Here is a 17,387-nt window from a genome sequence, read left to right as displayed (position 1 = left end):
ATGTTGCTGGCTAAAGTGGGTTGTAACATGCTCAATCTTGCACGTACTCTCCTCAGCGGTTGGTGGTGCTCCAGTTGTAGAGTGGGGCGTGTTCGTATACTGAATAGAAAGGTTGCTAGTTTCTCCTCGACCTTTCCTGGTTCTTTGCTCATGGCCTTCATTGTGCTTTTAAATGTTTGGACACACCTCTCCACCGCACCATTTGACTTTGGGTGATCGGGTGCCGACTTCAGATGCTTCACCCCATCCTTATTAAGAATTCCTTAAATTCAACTGATGTAAATTGTGGTCCGTTGTCAGACACTAAGATTTTGGGGATTCCATATCTAGCAAAAAGATCTCTAAGTGCTTGAATCGTAGCCTCAATGGTGGTTCTAGACATCGGTATGACCTCCATCCATTTCGAATAAGTGTCCACAATAAGGAAAAAATTCTTCTCTAAGAATGGTCCTGCGAAATCCACATGGATCCTTTGGAATGGGTATCCGGCCACACCTAAGGATGTAAAGTAACCATTCCTGGGTCTTTGCCCAATCTTTGACATGCACCACATCTCTTTGCGACTTCTTCTATGGCCCTATCTATTCCAGGCCACCAAATATGTCTCCGTATAGTGCTTTCATTCTGACTATTCCCAGATGACTGATATGTAATTCCTCCAGTAACTAAACTTGAAATTTCTGTGGAATGATCACTCGAATTCCCCATAAAAGGCACTCATTTTCCACGGTGATCTCCAATCTCCTTGCAAAATATGGTCGTAATTCTTCATCAACTTTTGTTGGCCATCGATGTAAAGTGTATCTATACACTTTGGACAATAATGGATCCTTTCTGGTAGCTTGTCTCAGATCAGCATTGGTGATTGGTATTGAGTCCAGTTGCATTACATTGACCTTGCATGCTTGAGCTGAACTGTTCTTGTCAGCGTGACTCTCTTTCAAGGGTAAATCTTGATAATCTATCTGCATTGCTGTGTTGGTTCGTGGATCAAAACTCGATTTGGTATTGATATGCCATGAGTAGTATTGCCCATCTTTGCAATCTAGCCGCGGTTACAGTCGGTATTCCCTTCTTAGATCCAAAAATGGTAGTCAGGGGCTTGTGGTCTGTAACCCTAGTGAATGGTCTTCCATAGAGAGATTGGTGAAACTTTTTCACACCAAAAATTAGGCTAAGTGCTTCTTTCTCTATTTGGCTATAATGTTGCTCTGCTATACTCAAGGTTCTTGACCCATAAGCAATAGGACGTTCACTTCCATCAGGCATAGTATGTGATAAAACTGCTCCAATTCTGTATGCTGAAGCATCGCATGCTAGTCATAACGGTAACTCACTGTTGTAGTGAACTAATACTTGAGCTGAAACAAGTTGTTCCTTCAACTTGTGAAAGGCTTCCCTGCACTCCTTGCTCCATTTTCCACGGTTGACTCTTTCCTAGCAGTCGATTCAGTGGTCTACAATTCATTGAAAGATTCTCCAAGAAACGACCGTAGCAGTTTACCAATCACAAAAAACAACTTCAGGTCTTGTACATTGCGTGGTACTGTTGCTTCCTTGATTGCCTGGATTTTCTCAGGGGCGGTACTGAGTCCTTGTGCTTGTATGCAATAACCCAAATATTCCACTTTGGTCTGCATCCACTGGCACTTGTTTTGTTTCAATCTCAGACCAAAATCTTGCAATCGCTTTATAAAACTGCTTCCAAATTAGTCAAACGCTCTCGATCATCCTTCCCCGTAATGAAGATGTCGTCCAGATAACAAATGACTCTAGGAATTTCTTGCAACACACGTTCCATAATGTGCTGAAACACTGCTGGGGCGCTGGCCACTCCACATGGTATAGTCTTGTATACTGGTACAATCCTCAGTGTGTATTTACCACAACAAAAGATTTCGATTCTTCTTCCAACATGACCTGTTGGTAAGCTTGGGCCAGATCTAGTTTCATAAATTTCTCTCCCGCTGCAATTTCTGCAAACATCTCTTCAGGCTTCGGTATGGATACTGATCTACATACATTCTAGGATGTATTGACACTTTGTAGTCTCCACAAATCCTTACCGAGCCGTCCGGTTTCGAAACAGTCACTATGGGTGATGCATATTCACTCCATGATATTCTTTCCAATACTCCTTCAGTTTCCAATCGGTCGAGTTCCTTTCCAATAGCTGTTTTTATAGTGAGATAAATTTGGCGCGGGCGCGTTCGATTTACGGTTCTAGAACAAGAATCGACAGGGATGAACGAAAAACTTGCGTTCGATTTGCTATTCCAACAGTTCGAACTCTAAACCTGAAACTGCTAAAACTACGGCATGACCACGCCCTATTATCGTCTGATTACCCGGACGTTTCAGCGAGAACTTACACCCGACGCTACCATCGAGAGATTCTATGTCAGGATTGGAGACCATCAGAAGTTTCTAGCATCTCAATTGAGCAGTCACCGTCCCCGGAATTTAGCGAAGACGTTACTTTAGTAGTCCTGCGGTCTGGACTAGAGACTGAACTGAACTGCTGCAACGATAGCTACTTTGTCAACGGTTGCTGCCATTACGTTGAATCTGCGCATGATTCTGAAAGCAGAATTAGCATTCGATGTCAGTTCTATTATCTATTATCTATTACAGTTCGAGAACCGTAAATCGAACACGCCCTTTGTCACGATGCCAACATTCCTGCGCTGCACGACCTTTCTTTCCGCATCGATGACATGTAGCCTCGCAAGCCAGGCTCTTCCGCGCAGTCGCTGAGCTAACCGCACGTGAATCACACGAGGAGGAGGAGCAATTCCGGTAAAGACTGCGCGGAAGAGCCTGGCTTGCGAGGCTAGATGACATGCATTCTTGGAATCTCTGAAGGTCTTTGGGACTTCTGTAGATGCACCGACAGTTGGACTTTCTTACCGTAACATCATTACTAGACAGTCAAGGTAATCGATTTAGCACAGCGTCTTGAGCCCGGTCGGGTACACTAATACGCAGTGCGCCCTTAACATTGGCAAGTGTTCTAGCTAGCGAAGCAAACAGCCAAGAACACAATCTGTACATCACTAAAAATTAGGATCAGTTCCTCAGCCAAAGGTTGAGTGATTATCCGTCACTTTCACTAACATCACTCAGGCCGTTATGAATGATGGGTGTGTTGTAGGCGTGTTCCTGACCTCATGATCATTTTACAAAATGACGTATCAACTGCTTGTACACATATATCTCCATTTTTCTCTATTCTGTTTACACTGAGGTCATTCGTAATTTGTTGAAAGTGAAGAGGACAAGGAGTCAACTACAGACAGTGACGGCTCGCTAACAAGTTTTGCAAAGCCGTTCGCTTGCCGCGTACTTTCCCGCATTTACTCAAATTCCTGCCTCGGCTCTGGTGTCAGCTTAGAAATAACGATAGGGCAGATACTTTTGTGATTGCTGGTTACGAGTGACCATTAATTAGGTTTGATACTACAGTAATACCTTACAGTACAGGGACAGATTCAGGATTTATGGATGGGGGTTCCGTGACGTCACAAAGATTAGGATCAGCCACGCCTCCAGATATAAATTAGCTATTAAATCACCTATACCATAGAACGAAAGTATGCGTTAATTAATGAATCTACAGTACCGAACAATTTGAATTGATTTTGCAAGCCTACGTGTCTTTCGCTAGAGAGGCAAATGTTACCGCTCTTTCTTTTCTTTCGAGAAAAGCTTCCATAGATCGACATATATGGTTTCATGAAATTGTGATGTTGTGACCATCAACTATATTTCATGAGATGGAAAATAACTACTTTGAAACAATATCATTGCAAGGAAGTAACGAAGTGGTGGTGTTCGAGATGGCCAAAAAGCCACAGTTTGATTTCAACTAGCCCTTTCAGCCTTCACGTCCCGGAAGAGGTGGAGGCGCGGCTCACACAGAGCCGTTTCCGCCACACCTTTTTCCTGACTGCAAGCCCGAAATGCCTTGATTTTACGGAAAGAAGCCTTCGCAACGTTTTTCGAATGTCTTGGCAACTTGAAGTCTGAATGGGCTAACTTCTTTCAAGCGACGACTTTCTACGACAACCAAACAAAGATGTCAACTGACGATGCGAAGCCGTCCAGCACGCTCTTCCATGTGCTGAATTGGTGCATTGTGTCCGATGTCCGCGCCTAGTAGGCTACAAAAAGAGTAGGAGTACCGTACGACTCGGTCACTCGTACTGTCCGACTGTTGGCACGCGGTCATCGCCGCGTGATGACGTCACGTAGAATTTTAGGGGTTTCCGTGGAACCCCCTCTAGGTCCGCCAGTGTAGTACGTTCCAGCTGTAGAGTAGAACGTCATCTAGTAGGAAGAAGTAACGTTCCGGATTCCGTCCGTCTAATAGCTAGATAGCTAGATAGTAGGTGCTACCTGGTATTTTGACAATTGCATCATCTGGCTGCTGTTGATGCAATCATGTCATCATCAAAGTTCGTGAACTCTGTTAGATACTGATGTGCTAACGGATTTGGTCTCTCCTCCAATAAGTCTAAAACGTCTGGCAGACCAAAGTGGTTGGCGGATGTTTCACTTCTGCATGGAACACTTTTGACTCAAACACATCCGCGTCACGACCTTCCTCTAAGCAATCGTAAATTCGTTCCTGAACTGCATTACGTATTAAAATACCTGGTCACCATTCTGCTTCCACGTTTTGCTCCATAGATTAGGTTTGTCGAGAATGTCTCATCCGGCGCAACACAAATAATTAGCCAGAGCATACAAAAACCCTTCTTCAAAGGGTTTCATATTTAACGAAATGTGATAGTCACACTTGTTTGAGGTATCTGTGAATCACTATCAGGCGTACGTTTTGATCATTGTGGAAGCTATGATAGAGGTCATGACTGCGTTTCCACTAGCGCCTAGACCGGTCGAGCAAGTAGTTTAATGTTCTAAGGATTAACGTGTTTCCACTTACACTAAACCAGGTAAATTCTAAACCTAAAACGATTTCTTAATTAAACCCATTTTCTTGTAGGTTTAGCAAAGTGGTTTACATTTAATTAACGGTCATGTGACAGCAGTGCGCATGTAGATGGCTTCTGACAACTCCGTTTTGATGATATTGACTATTTTGCTGGGATAGGATTGCCATATAAGATGTAAGGTTTGTTATCTAAAAGAAAGAAATCAGCAGCTACGGAGAGAGAGAAGACGGTGTCCTTGGTCATCGTCATGCAAATTTTGCCTAGCGGATGCTGAATCAGTGACAACCAACGGTTGCTGACTCTGCGAAAGAGCAGCCCCACACTTAGAAATAAGCAGCTAGTGGAAACACGGCCCTTCGTAATCCAGTAGCCCCTTCATCTTCCGAGACGTCTGGCATCGTTTGGAGCGGAAGAGGTTAGTACATGGTACCGCACACTCGTGAACCAGACGACAATACTATAACGCGGGATACAGCCATCCCGCAAATCAGAAGATAAACGCAAACGTCCTAATTAAACATGTTTTAGAAATACGAACACCCACACCCGTCTCCTTATAAATATCAGCTCTCTTAATTGCTGATGGCAACACCGCCAATGCTGAAACATTGACTATAACTACTGAGAATTTGAGATTTGTGTACACACACACACACACACACACACACACACACACACACCACACACACACACACACACACACACACACACACACACACACACACACACACACACACACACACACACACACACACACACACACACACACACACACACACACACACACACACACACACACACACACACACACACACACACTCACCAAAAGCTCGATGGAGAGCCTTATTAGTCCACGCCCATTTCTGTTGTGCGACCCGGATTAGAAGCCTCGCTACGCTCGGCAACTAGCATGTAATCAAGTTTATCCGGGCTAACCTTTGCTTTTTGCGCGTTCACACAGTACACGTACTAAACTATACTTCACCTCTGCAGAAGTAAAAGTAAAGACAGCTTCAGAAACAAGAGCGCAATTAGTACTTTCTAGAGTAGACGCAATTACCATGCCTTGGAAGGCAGACAATGATTTAGGTCCTCACCTCCTGTTTCTTGTTCTTGGTGTGGACACAAATAACACGCTGGTTCAATGTGGTGTTATGCCTGGATTATCTATTTAGTTTTGTTCTGGTTAGACCAGCCACAGTGACATACAATATTATTAGGGCTAACTTCTAACGACGGTAACGTCCCGTACATGTACGTGATACCCCTTAGAAACAAAATGGCGTCTATAGAGTTACTATGTGTACTAATACTTCGACAATTCTATCTTGGCTTTCATAGGCTCATAGCTGCATGTGGAAGCAAACCTTCACTCTATACAGTCGAGATGGATGTTGTTTGTTAGTGCAAGTCTATTACAGACTTATTCTAGAGTCTCAGACAGCTGACCTGGCCAGTTGGTTACCTTCCCACCAAATACTAAAAGGCAGTTATCCGCGATTCAAATTTGGGCAGGGCAATGATCAACTGAGTGTTTATTACACCGTATCTACACATACATATGTGTACATCTCTATATATCCTGAACAATAATTATAGCGGATACAATACACCCTATCACTGACACATTATATGGCAGTCCCACTAGGCTTTTCTTCCTACAAGAGAGAATGAGTTAGAAATCTTCCACACCAACACAACATTTGATAATATACGTACAGCTGCGGTCGCCTTTTGAGACTTTTCATCCTAATAGAAATTACAAGGTAAAAACTTGACCTCATACAAAGTACATCACAATATACAATACGTACAGCTGCATATGCTGAGTTGTTGTCCTCTTGTCACATCACATTTGGAAAACGTCACCTAATAAAAACCACAAATATCTAGTAATTTAATGTAGTCACAAACGTTTTTTTACCAACCAAAACATTACATGTAAACAAAAGTATGAACACAACTTGTGTAAACCGGCTGTAATCATTGACACACTTTTTCAAATTAGACATTAGATCCAGATAATACATATACTACTGATAATTTAGTTGTTTTGTCAACTAGAAATTAGAAGCCATGACTACAGTACATCAAACAAATGAGAGTTTCCTGCCCATGGTATTTTCATACCAATGGTCTAAATAATTGTCGTGTTTACTTTTGATAGTGTGAAACACATTCTGTATCTACATCACAATTTCGTTGTCCCACAATTTTGCTGTCACAGTAGGCGTTAGGTCAAAAGACCAAAAACACATGCAAGTAGTGCTAACATGAGCATTGAAATCGTTTGCTTGCCTCAGCATAGAGTAAAGTGCGCTAATTGGTTTAGTCTCGGGTGAGGGTATTAAACCTGGAAAGACTACGACATACGAATAAATCACTGAATCATTAGTAATTAATGATTCATCAACTCTACTACAGTAGAACCTTGCTAATCCGGACCTCGCTAATCCTAATCCTCGCTAATCCAAATTAGCTTTGGCACCCTGCCTTGCGTACCCAGATCCTATTGGGCAGCCTGATCCGGGTTGCAGTTATCTAGTTTCAGCAAATGCGTGTATCTAACTATTTTAAATCCTGACTGTCATGGTATTTAGAAGTACATGTAGTCGTTGCAGCAGTGTCCTAGGCAAAGTCTGGACCTCCAAGGCTACAACACGCTTTGGCATTTTTGATAACCCGAACGGGGCTTGGCATTGGGCTGTACGGATTAGCAAGGTTCTACTGTACTCACAATTGTCTGTTCTGTATTCTGTATTAGAAAGCAATGGTCTCACCTCTTCGGCGTTATTAGTGTACACCGGATTGTCAAAGTGCACCTCTTCCTTGTATCTACGACACCACAAAATAAGAATGGTATTTCATGAAACGTAATAACCATGAACATACGACTTTCTTCTCTTTAGAAGCAGCAAGATGACAACAATGATAGCTACAATCACCACCACACCGACTACAGCACCAACAGCAATACCCACTGTCTTGCCATCGACAACAGTTAAGCCAGTGCCTGATTAGCATAAATATAAACACCCACTAATTAATGCACCATTACCACTGCCAGCACTAACACCAAGAGGCATCAAAGTGGGCATAGAACTGGTGCCGGAACTAATTAATGCACCATTACCACTGCCAGTGCTAACACCATGAGGCATCAAAGTGGGCACAGAACTGGTGCTGAGACTGGGTGTTTGTGGTTTGAGAACATCACATCTTAAGCCAGTGTAACTGACATTACATCTAAACACAATTACATCAAGCTACATAATAATAATGCATACGTACACACATCATGTACATGCACTGTAGTTCACGACACAGTCACACTCGCAGTGCAGTTCCCAATAACATATCGTCATCAGACACTGAATGAAAGCATTGCACCCTAACCCTTTTAACCTACTTCCTAATCTTTACAAATTCCAAAATTAATGAAATGCACATTTTGGACTAGTTTTGCCCACAGTCGAGGTTTTCCTAATGTATTCGAAAGGAAAATGCCAGTGACACTTTAGAATAAGTACAAGGTATCAATAGAGACATTGCAGGCATGCTGTCTAATGCAAAAAATTGCAACTATGCAGACATTTTGACACGACTGCTGCAAGTTCAAGATGACCAAGAAAAAGAGATTTTAGTATTTATTATAGTTGTACTGAGAAAAATGACATTCATGTCTATAATGTTGTCTTGCCTCACACTAATCATTACATCTGTAAGACCACAACAGTCTCGTCAATTAATTAATTTTCCAAAAATCATCAAACTCCTTGTAAAGCCTTGAAACTGTCACTTTTGGATTTGCTAAAATTCAAGTATCCCTTAATTAACTAACTGAGATCACAGCTAAGTACCACAAATATGGCAAGTAGCTAAAACATGTACACACACTCATACTTGCACTGAGGTCCTCTGACATCCTGAGAGCACTGTCCATGGAGACAGTACTCGGGGCATTGAATGGTTGACAGTAAACAGGTTTTCAAATCAGACAAAAGGTTGTAGCCATTACGACAGCTGCAGATAGCAACATTAGAATGTCCATTATAACAAATTTGGTCACAGCCGCCGTTGTTGATTTCACAAGGTAGAGAAACTACGAGGCACAAACAATTGACAGAAATAATCATGAAAAAACAATACAACATTTTAGCAACATGAGACATGCTCTCAAACAAATTAAAAGTCTTAAATATTAAGAATTACGTGACATACATATCTGGATTCATACCATTACCACTCCCAGTGCTAACACCAAGAGGCATCAAAGTGGGCACAGAACTGGTGCTGGGACTGGGTGTTTGTGGTTTGAGAACATCACATCTTAAGCCAGTGTAACTGACATTACATCTAAACACAATTACATCAAGCTACATAATAATAACACATACGTACACACATCATGTACATGCACTGTAGTTCACGACACAGTCACACTCGCAGTGCAGTTCCCAATAACATATCGTCATCAGACACTGAATGAAAGCATTGCACCCTAACCCTTTTAACCTACTTCCTAATCTTTACAAATTCCAAAATTAATGAAATGCACATTTTGGACTGGTTTTGCCCACAGTCGAGGTTTTCCTAATGTATTCGAAAGGAAAATGCCAGTGACACTTTAGAATAAGTACAAGGTATCAATAGAGACATTACAGGCATGCTGTCTAATGCAAAAACTGCAACTATGCAGACATTTTGACATGACTGTTGCAAGTTCAAGATGACCAAGAAAAAGAAATTTTAGTATTTATTATAGTTACCATGACACATACTGAGAAAAATGACATTCATGTCTATAATGTTGTCTTGCCTCGCACTAATCATTACATCTGTAAGACCGCGACAGTCTCGTTAATTAATTTTCCAAAAATCATCGAACTCCTTGTAAAGCCTTGAGAATTCACTTTTGGATTTGCTAAAATTCAAGTATACCTTAATTAACTAACTGAGACCACAGCTAAGTACTACAAATATGGCAAGTAGCTAAAACATTAGCCTCGAACTTCCAGACCAGAGAGTGCGCGAACTCTAGTCTGGACCAAGTCGATACTAAAATGATTTCGAAAATAGCCCTTCTAAGCCAATCAGCTTCTACAACCCAAATCTTGGTTGTAAATTCTGATTGGCTTAGCAATAATTGGTTATGATAAGTGCACTAGCACTCCTCGTGAGCGGCTAAGTGCACGCCAGAACAATGACTAAACTCTGCATGCCAGAACAATGATTAGTCTGCACGTATACATCTTAGTCTTAGTTTCAGCTTCAGTTCTTTGATATTTTTAAGCTTGCGGTGACAGGACATGCACAGCAGCGTCGCCAGACCATCACCTGTGACAACTTGTCGAGCGGTTAGACTAGCTAGCGGTCTGCCAAAGAATCAAAGAATCGTCGTTTCATGCCATCTACCAAGATATCGCCGCAAACACGGCAGGCGCGTCTCTTTCTTCGTGAGATCTCATGGCATTTACAAATGATATGTTGATCTAGGTAAAACGATCCTACGCTGCTAGACACCACATTTAGCATCGCTATTGATAAATACTTCCGAAATCATTTTAGTATCGACTTGGTCCAGACTAGAGTTCGTGCGCTTTGCGCGCTCTCTGGTCTGGAAATTCGAGGCTACTAAAACATGTATACACACTCATACCTGCACTTAGGTCCCCACAGATGAGATCCCGTTCTTCGCCCGGTGTCATAGGAAATATGGCATCCCCGGGAATTTGGTATCCCCGAGCCAAATTGATGTGTTACAAATCGCGTGTTTGTTTTTCTAACTGCGTTGGTGACTGAAAACATTTATTTTGTACATTTCTCCCCGCTCTACTATCTATATATGACACTCATCGTTTTGCCACTTCTCAAACTCTTCTTGATGTTCTTTGAACGCATTCTTCCAAGTCTGCAGCAGGTTCTTGTAGTCAGTCTGAGGATCTGGAAAGAGAGTTACATCAATCCTGGACGAGAGCTAGAGTTAGACGTATGTAGGTAGAAGTTGGAAAATTGCAACCCCAATGATGTAATATACACAATTATGGAGTCCATCACAAGCGGTACCCGTTGAGCTAAGTATCTAAAACCTTGGTTTGCAGATGGAAGAGGAAACAAAGGTTCGCTCGAGGAGGCAACAGATACCTGTTTGATTGGTGATTCGACTGATCGTGTAATAGGGTATGTACCTTGGACTTGGCTGTAATGTGGATCTATCAATACATATTTGCTAGAATAATCAGATGAGAATCATTGTCTAGCTTGGTTCAGAGTTCGGACGCATTTTTGTGCTAATCTTTACTGCAAGCATGATAGAGAAGTGGAATGATTCTTGCACAAGATTTTGGTGATGGGGCAGCAAGAAATCAAAGTGACATACATACCTGGATTCCCACAGCGAGGTCCATTATATTGCTCATTGCACCTAAAAATTACAAAGTATTAGATACTGTGTATGGCACTGAACAAGATAATATAAGCGACTTACATGCACGACAAAGGTTTGCCAAAAATACAAGTTCCACCATTGTAACAGTAATCATAATCAATGGGACATGCTGTAGCACCAGACGTGAGACAAGCTTTCTTATCTGGAGACCGCAGAAACCCTTCTGGACAGCTACACTCAGCCTGAAAATTCTTCTCCGTACACGTGTGACTGCACCCTCCGTTATCAACCTTGCATGGTGAGAGATCTGCCAGGGTGGGTTGTCGATGAGGATGAACAACTTTAACACCACGAGGAGAACTTGTCAACAGATTGTTTCTCACAAAACTAGGAGAATGATCATGAATTCCTTTCTTCATAATGCCATGTTGGTCCCAATCCGACCAAAAAAGTTCTTGGTCAAACGAAGTCAACGAGTAAGGATGAAATGTTGACAACAATCTTATAGTAACAGTATTGCTACCGTCTGTATTCATTCGCGTTATATGCTTGAGCTTAGCATCAATCCAATAGAGATGACGTCGATATATGTCTAGAGTCAGGCCATTTGGCCAACCCACAGTTTCAGTGACAAGAGCAGTTCGATCATCACCATCGACTGTTGCCTTCTCTATCTTAGCAGAAGAACCCCAATCAGTAAAATAAATATACCCAACCCCATCTAATGGATCAACAATAATTGCCCTTGGTTCATCCAAACTTGTATTGAAGAGAACCCATCGTTGTCTTGTCCTGAAATTGTAAGCTTCGACTGTTTCTTTGTGTCCATCAGTCCAATACAAAACGCGATTGATCCAGTCATAAGCTAGTCCATCAGGTGAATCCATGCCGTCACCTTCCACCAAAACTGTTGGTGTCCCACTGCCATCCAAATTTGCAACAAAAATCTTATGCAAGAAATTATCAGAATAGTAGAGTTTCTGTTCAGCATAATTGTAATCCAATGCCAGAGGACTTTGCAATGAAGGCACAAGAACCTTTCTGTTTTCTGCTGTAAAGCTCATGCTGTGAATAACACCATTGTATATGTAGGCAAGATAAGGATCAGGCCCAGTTAGTTTGCATGCCGATATGCCATCAAGTTCAAAGTCAGGGTAGCAGTGACACTTGAAGCCCGTCTCCGTGTCAGTACAGATATGGTCGCACACACCAGATATCTTACACTGATTAACATCTAACAAACAAGAAACAGACATCTTAGATTCTACTCCTTTCACTGCCATGTCTATGCATCGGTCTGCAAGCTGGTTCACTTATGTCTCTAGAAATATCAACATATGCAAAACATCACACAACACAGACACGTAATTCCACATGTTGCTTTGTTATTCACCAGTCTACGTGTTGCCAATTTCTATTATATAAGTATTACCGATCACAATCAAGTAGCTATCTAATAAAGACAATTTTGTTCTACTTCTTCAGCAAGTGAGAGTCATTCACTTGAACAACTTCCAAGCTTGCACTCATACAGCAAATTGATGTCATATGCAAACAGTAAGTTGCTGCTAAATTTGCTAACAATGACATGCAACTTTATAGTACAAGTGCTTACATACCTCTGCACAACCCTGTTACACTATCTCGTTCAAATCCCAATCTGCAGTCACACCTAAATCCACTTCCTTCGTTAATGCAAGTTTCATATCGAGAGCAACTATGAGAACCTTCAGTGCACTGGTTCACTAAAAAGCCATTACGGCTAAGCAAACATAGCAAAAAAAGTCAAATCACAAAATTTGTCTCACCACAACCAGCTTCATCACTGTTATCATTACAGTCTGGCGTACCATCGCACCATTTACTCTTAGCAATACACTTGTTATCACATTTCCTCTCCAAACTCTTGCATACAAGTTGTGTAGGTGCAAGTGTCGCTGTCAAAACGAAAAAAATAAATACATACCACTAACTCAACCACCAACTACAGAATAAACACCAAATAATTTGTATATTAATTAATTAATAAAGTAATGTCTAGTGGAAACAACATATTTAGTAAGCATTCAGTATAGGAACTTCAAAGGACAAATGTTGCCAATACGACAGTGGAATAAGTCCATCTGTTGGCTCAAAATTAACTTGTGCCTCACAAATTCAAACACATGTACATTGCAACACATCAAAATATGACTTACCACAGCCCTGTTCATCGTCTCCTCCAGTGCAATCCATAATGCCATCACACTTCTGGTATGTACCAATACATTTCTTGTCAGAACATAAATAGCCATCACCACCACAGGTAGCTAAATCAAAAGGCAGCATAGTGAGTGATCTAAACATTGTAAAGAGAACTACTAACTCACTGCAATTAAGTTCATCAGAAGAGTCGTAACAATCTGGTTCAGCATCACATTTCCACTTCAATGTTATACACAGTTTGTGATCAGCACAGTCAAATTGACCAGGGCATCGTGGCGATGGTGTAGAAACGGGATCTAAACAAAATACTATAAATGTTACACCATGTACTACTAAGTACACCAAACAGAAACAAGGAACCAACACAAAAATAAAGTTAAAAACTATTGAAAAAGTAATGGTGCACAACGCTACAAAAATTATTCATGTGAGGACCAACAATGCTGGCATTTTGCCTGACACACACACACACACACACACACACACACACACACACACACACACACACACACACACACACACACACACACACACACACACAGAGAAAGCAAGTTGGCAGGCCAGGCTGCAGAGAAATTGAAAGCAGAGTAGAGCAGTGGTAACTGTACTACAGTAGCACATATTAAAACAACTCTGTAGAAACTGTTGTCTAGTTTAGCACCCTGCAGGTCCGGTATGGCTGTAGCTGCACATGTGGCTATAAACTGCTAGTCTTGGTTCCGACCCTAGACACCTGTGTGGTATCACAGGTGGATGATCATCCACAGAAACTATCTAAATACTTTGGCACTCACCCAATGTCCACAAATAATCTTCATCTAGTTAGGCCTCTCTAGGTATTTAAACGTGTAAGATGGATGCATGTAAAAGCTACAGGTTGTTAGAGTGATGTTTCAGAGCTAGTAGATGGTAGTAGGGTAGGCATGATGGCAGTGTTTAGTACCTCGAAATCAAGCTCAAAGCCATTAATAAAGTTAAAACGTTAGAAAGTCATCATTTGTAAATAACCTCATAACGTAATCAGCATTTCCTGTTGAAATATCCTGGCAAGAACACTGACACCCACATTGACTTACCTAAACAGCCACTCTCATCACTGTTATCTTCACAGTCCTGTTCGTCATCACATTTCCAAGTATGAAATACACACTGCCCACTGTCACATGTAAACTGATTTGCCGAGCAAGTACGCCCAGCTGTCACATAAAGCATGTTACACTAGTACATCAAATGCACTCCCAACATATACTGAATGATAATGGTACTCACAACAATCGCCAGATCTCTCATCAGAACTATCTCCACAATCATCATGTGTGTCACACAGCCAGTCAGTTGGTATACACTGTCCACTGTCACATCGAAATTCATGTGCCTGGCATCTGTGAGATTGGGTGGGAGGTGCTAAAACATCATATTTTCATCATCTCCAAGCTTTTCATACAAGAGCTAACATAACGTCTATCACTGCCTTGACATAAAGAACTTGCACATGCACGTACTGTCTGCAAGTTTAAAAATTACTGAAATAATTTATGAAATCAAAAACGTAGTAAAACCGCAGCAAACTGTCCTGCAAATGTATTCATGCCAACATCTAATGTCAAGCAACTTATCACTCAGAAACTACATGAGCAGATAGTCGGAGCCTAGCATTCTCATCATAGACATAGCTATGCGCATTTCCAGTATAGACAGTCCATTCTTAGTTATGTAATATTGTTGCTTGAAATCTTATTCCAGTCACTGTTAGACCAGTAATAATGCGCCAACGCGACTGTCATCGATCGATCGGTCACAGAAGTTGCATTATTCTCTATTTAATACGCGTGAAATTCCATGTCCCAGCTAGTTGTATTTAATACATCAACTGTCAGAAACTAAACTTCCCATCTCTGCTTTACTAACTAAGATAACTTTGAAAACATAATGTCATCAGATTGATAAGATGATATCAGCATATTCATTCACCCACGGGCTGCTAATGAGAATCAAGACTGTGGTGCACAATTCGACGTCGCCACCCAAAGTTGGTCGATATTCCGAGGCTCTATTAGTAATGCGTGTTACTATACTACAGTGCACGTACAGTATAGGTTTGGCAACCAGACAGCGGTCTTACACTGTGGATTATAGAAGGAACCTATAAAGAGACAGCTGATCTGGTCGCACTCGTAAGTCTATAAAGACTAAGTATCTAGGCAGAATGTTGAAAGTAGGCCTCACACTTTCCTACTTTATGGCACTCAAGTCAATTTGCCAATTTCCAGAGTTTCCTACAAACCGCCCAGGTGCTTATTGAGAACAGATACTCTTCCATAAAATCCCATTTACCGTGTTGCTGCCCTGGGCGCTGTTTCAAAAATTTCTGGTATCATTATCTACTGCTTCTTCTAAAATTGACTTAGCAGCTAGTTGTGCATCTGGGTGCCTTTTTGCAGTGTAAGTGTATATAAATAGATTGCATGATATAAAAGACCGATAGATGTGGGTACTGGTAACTGAATGACTGAAGTCTTTTGGATTAGCGACTTGTGTGTGTTATGTTCTGATAGCCTTTGCGTTGGAGTTATACAACATGCAAATTGACTATTTGAACACGACTCGGACTCACCCACAGTACACTTTTCATCTGAATTGTCAGAACAGTCATCATCACCATCACATAGCCAATTCTTAGAAATACAGAGACCATTCGGACACTTAAACTGGCTGTTAGTGCACGCTACAAATACAAAAACACCTTCAATAGCAGACACCAAAGTCTCCAGACTTCGACTTACTGCAGTTCATTTCATCTGAGTTATCGAGGCAGTCGTACTCGCCATCACATCGCCAAGATAAAGATATACACGTGCCATCTTGACAAGCATAGTCGTTTGTGCTACAAGTAGCTTGTGCTATAAATGAAAGACACGATTCTCATACATCACCAATACATACCAAGAGCACTTTACCAGCAACATAATACGGTAGTACCAATAATACATATGTATGTGTACATACATACATACCCAAAATACAAAAAAGGAACAACAAGTCTAAGAGCAACACTCTTAATTAGTGTAGCAAAGTAATGTTTCATGTGTACTGTACACACATACGCATAAAGGGCCGAATCTAAGCAAATCCAAGCTAACAAAGAAATGCTCCTCCCTTTTACAGAGTCCATGGCACCATTTCATGATTAACCTCAAACATCTTGACGTCAATGTAAATATGGTTGAACAGCCTCAACAGCCAGCATTACCTCCAGTGACTTAGGTCTCACAGCCTAATAATTTAGCATTGACACTAGAATAAAACCACAGCATCACCCACACACTACCCATGATAAGGTTAGACCTCATGAGTAACAATCAGGAGTGAGTTGCTACATTTACAACTATTCTACACAACCAACTTTAATATTATAATATTAACCAATGATACAAACTTAAAACATAATACATGAAGCCGAGAGTCAACTTAAAATGTAAAAAAAGGTCAGCCACCCATTTTCGAGTCACGTGCATTGGGTCGGGTCATTCAACAGAAAGCTATCTCAAGATGGTAAATGGTAAATGTGTAAATAAAGAATCTAACATACTTGTCGTTAGCTTTCCCGAAATGCCAAGTACCAAGGAGCAAAACTGCCCTGGCGGACAAGAAGGCGATTCGCATTTCTTTTTACACTAGGAATAAAGAATGTATGTCGTAAAACGTGGTGCACCCTAAGATGTTCCCTTGTTCTGCTTCATTATGACACAACTTGGCTCGTTTTCAAGTTTGGGTAAGTGTGCCTGCGCGTGTGTGGTGAATGATGAATGGTGAGCGAGCACCTTTAGGGTGCGTTC

At 41.3% G+C, this 17,387-nt stretch overlaps 1 protein-coding gene across 1 annotated transcript; it reads right to left on the bottom strand.

Annotated features, from left to right (window-relative positions):
• Nucleotides 1-6,476: 6,476 nt before the first annotated feature.
• LOC134185326 (low-density lipoprotein receptor-related protein 1-like) lies at nucleotides 6,477-16,883 on the bottom strand. Its single transcript, XM_062653108.1, has 20 exons — nucleotides 16,823-16,883; nucleotides 16,335-16,451; nucleotides 16,166-16,276; nucleotides 14,821-14,955; nucleotides 14,628-14,747; nucleotides 13,716-13,847; nucleotides 13,545-13,655; nucleotides 13,155-13,283; nucleotides 12,966-13,091; nucleotides 12,824-12,923; nucleotides 12,624-12,667; nucleotides 11,446-12,580; nucleotides 11,342-11,382; nucleotides 8,862-9,060; nucleotides 8,093-8,204; nucleotides 7,851-7,951; nucleotides 7,739-7,793; nucleotides 6,773-6,827; nucleotides 6,678-6,707; nucleotides 6,477-6,616 (listed from the first exon to the last, which is right to left on the bottom strand). Coding segments are annotated over exons 1-19 (2,886 nt in total). The 3' UTR covers nucleotides 6,477-6,616; nucleotides 6,678-6,705.
• Between the last annotated feature and the right edge of the window lie 504 nt (nucleotides 16,884-17,387).

This window comes from Corticium candelabrum, chromosome 10 (assembly GCF_963422355.1).
Source record: "Corticium candelabrum chromosome 10, ooCorCand1.1, whole genome shotgun sequence".
NCBI lineage: Eukaryota > Metazoa > Porifera > Homoscleromorpha > Homosclerophorida > Plakinidae > Corticium > Corticium candelabrum.
This window is presented reverse-complemented; position numbering and strand designations above follow the sequence as displayed.

Excerpts from the sequence above, each read along its gene's own strand:
- LOC134185326 (XM_062653108.1), bottom strand. The coding sequence starts at position 16,883 with ATGGGTAGTGTGTGGGTGATGCTGTGGTTTTATTCTAGTGTCAATGCT. Across the intron at positions 13,092-13,154 it reads CAGTGATGAAGCTGGTTGTG|TGAACCAGTGCACTGAAGGT; the intron begins GTGAGACAAATT and ends ATGGCTTTTTAG. Across the intron at positions 6,828-7,738 it reads ACACTAATAACGCCGAAGAG|GTGACGTTTTCCAAATGTGA; the intron begins GTGAGACCATTG and ends GGTTTTTATTAG.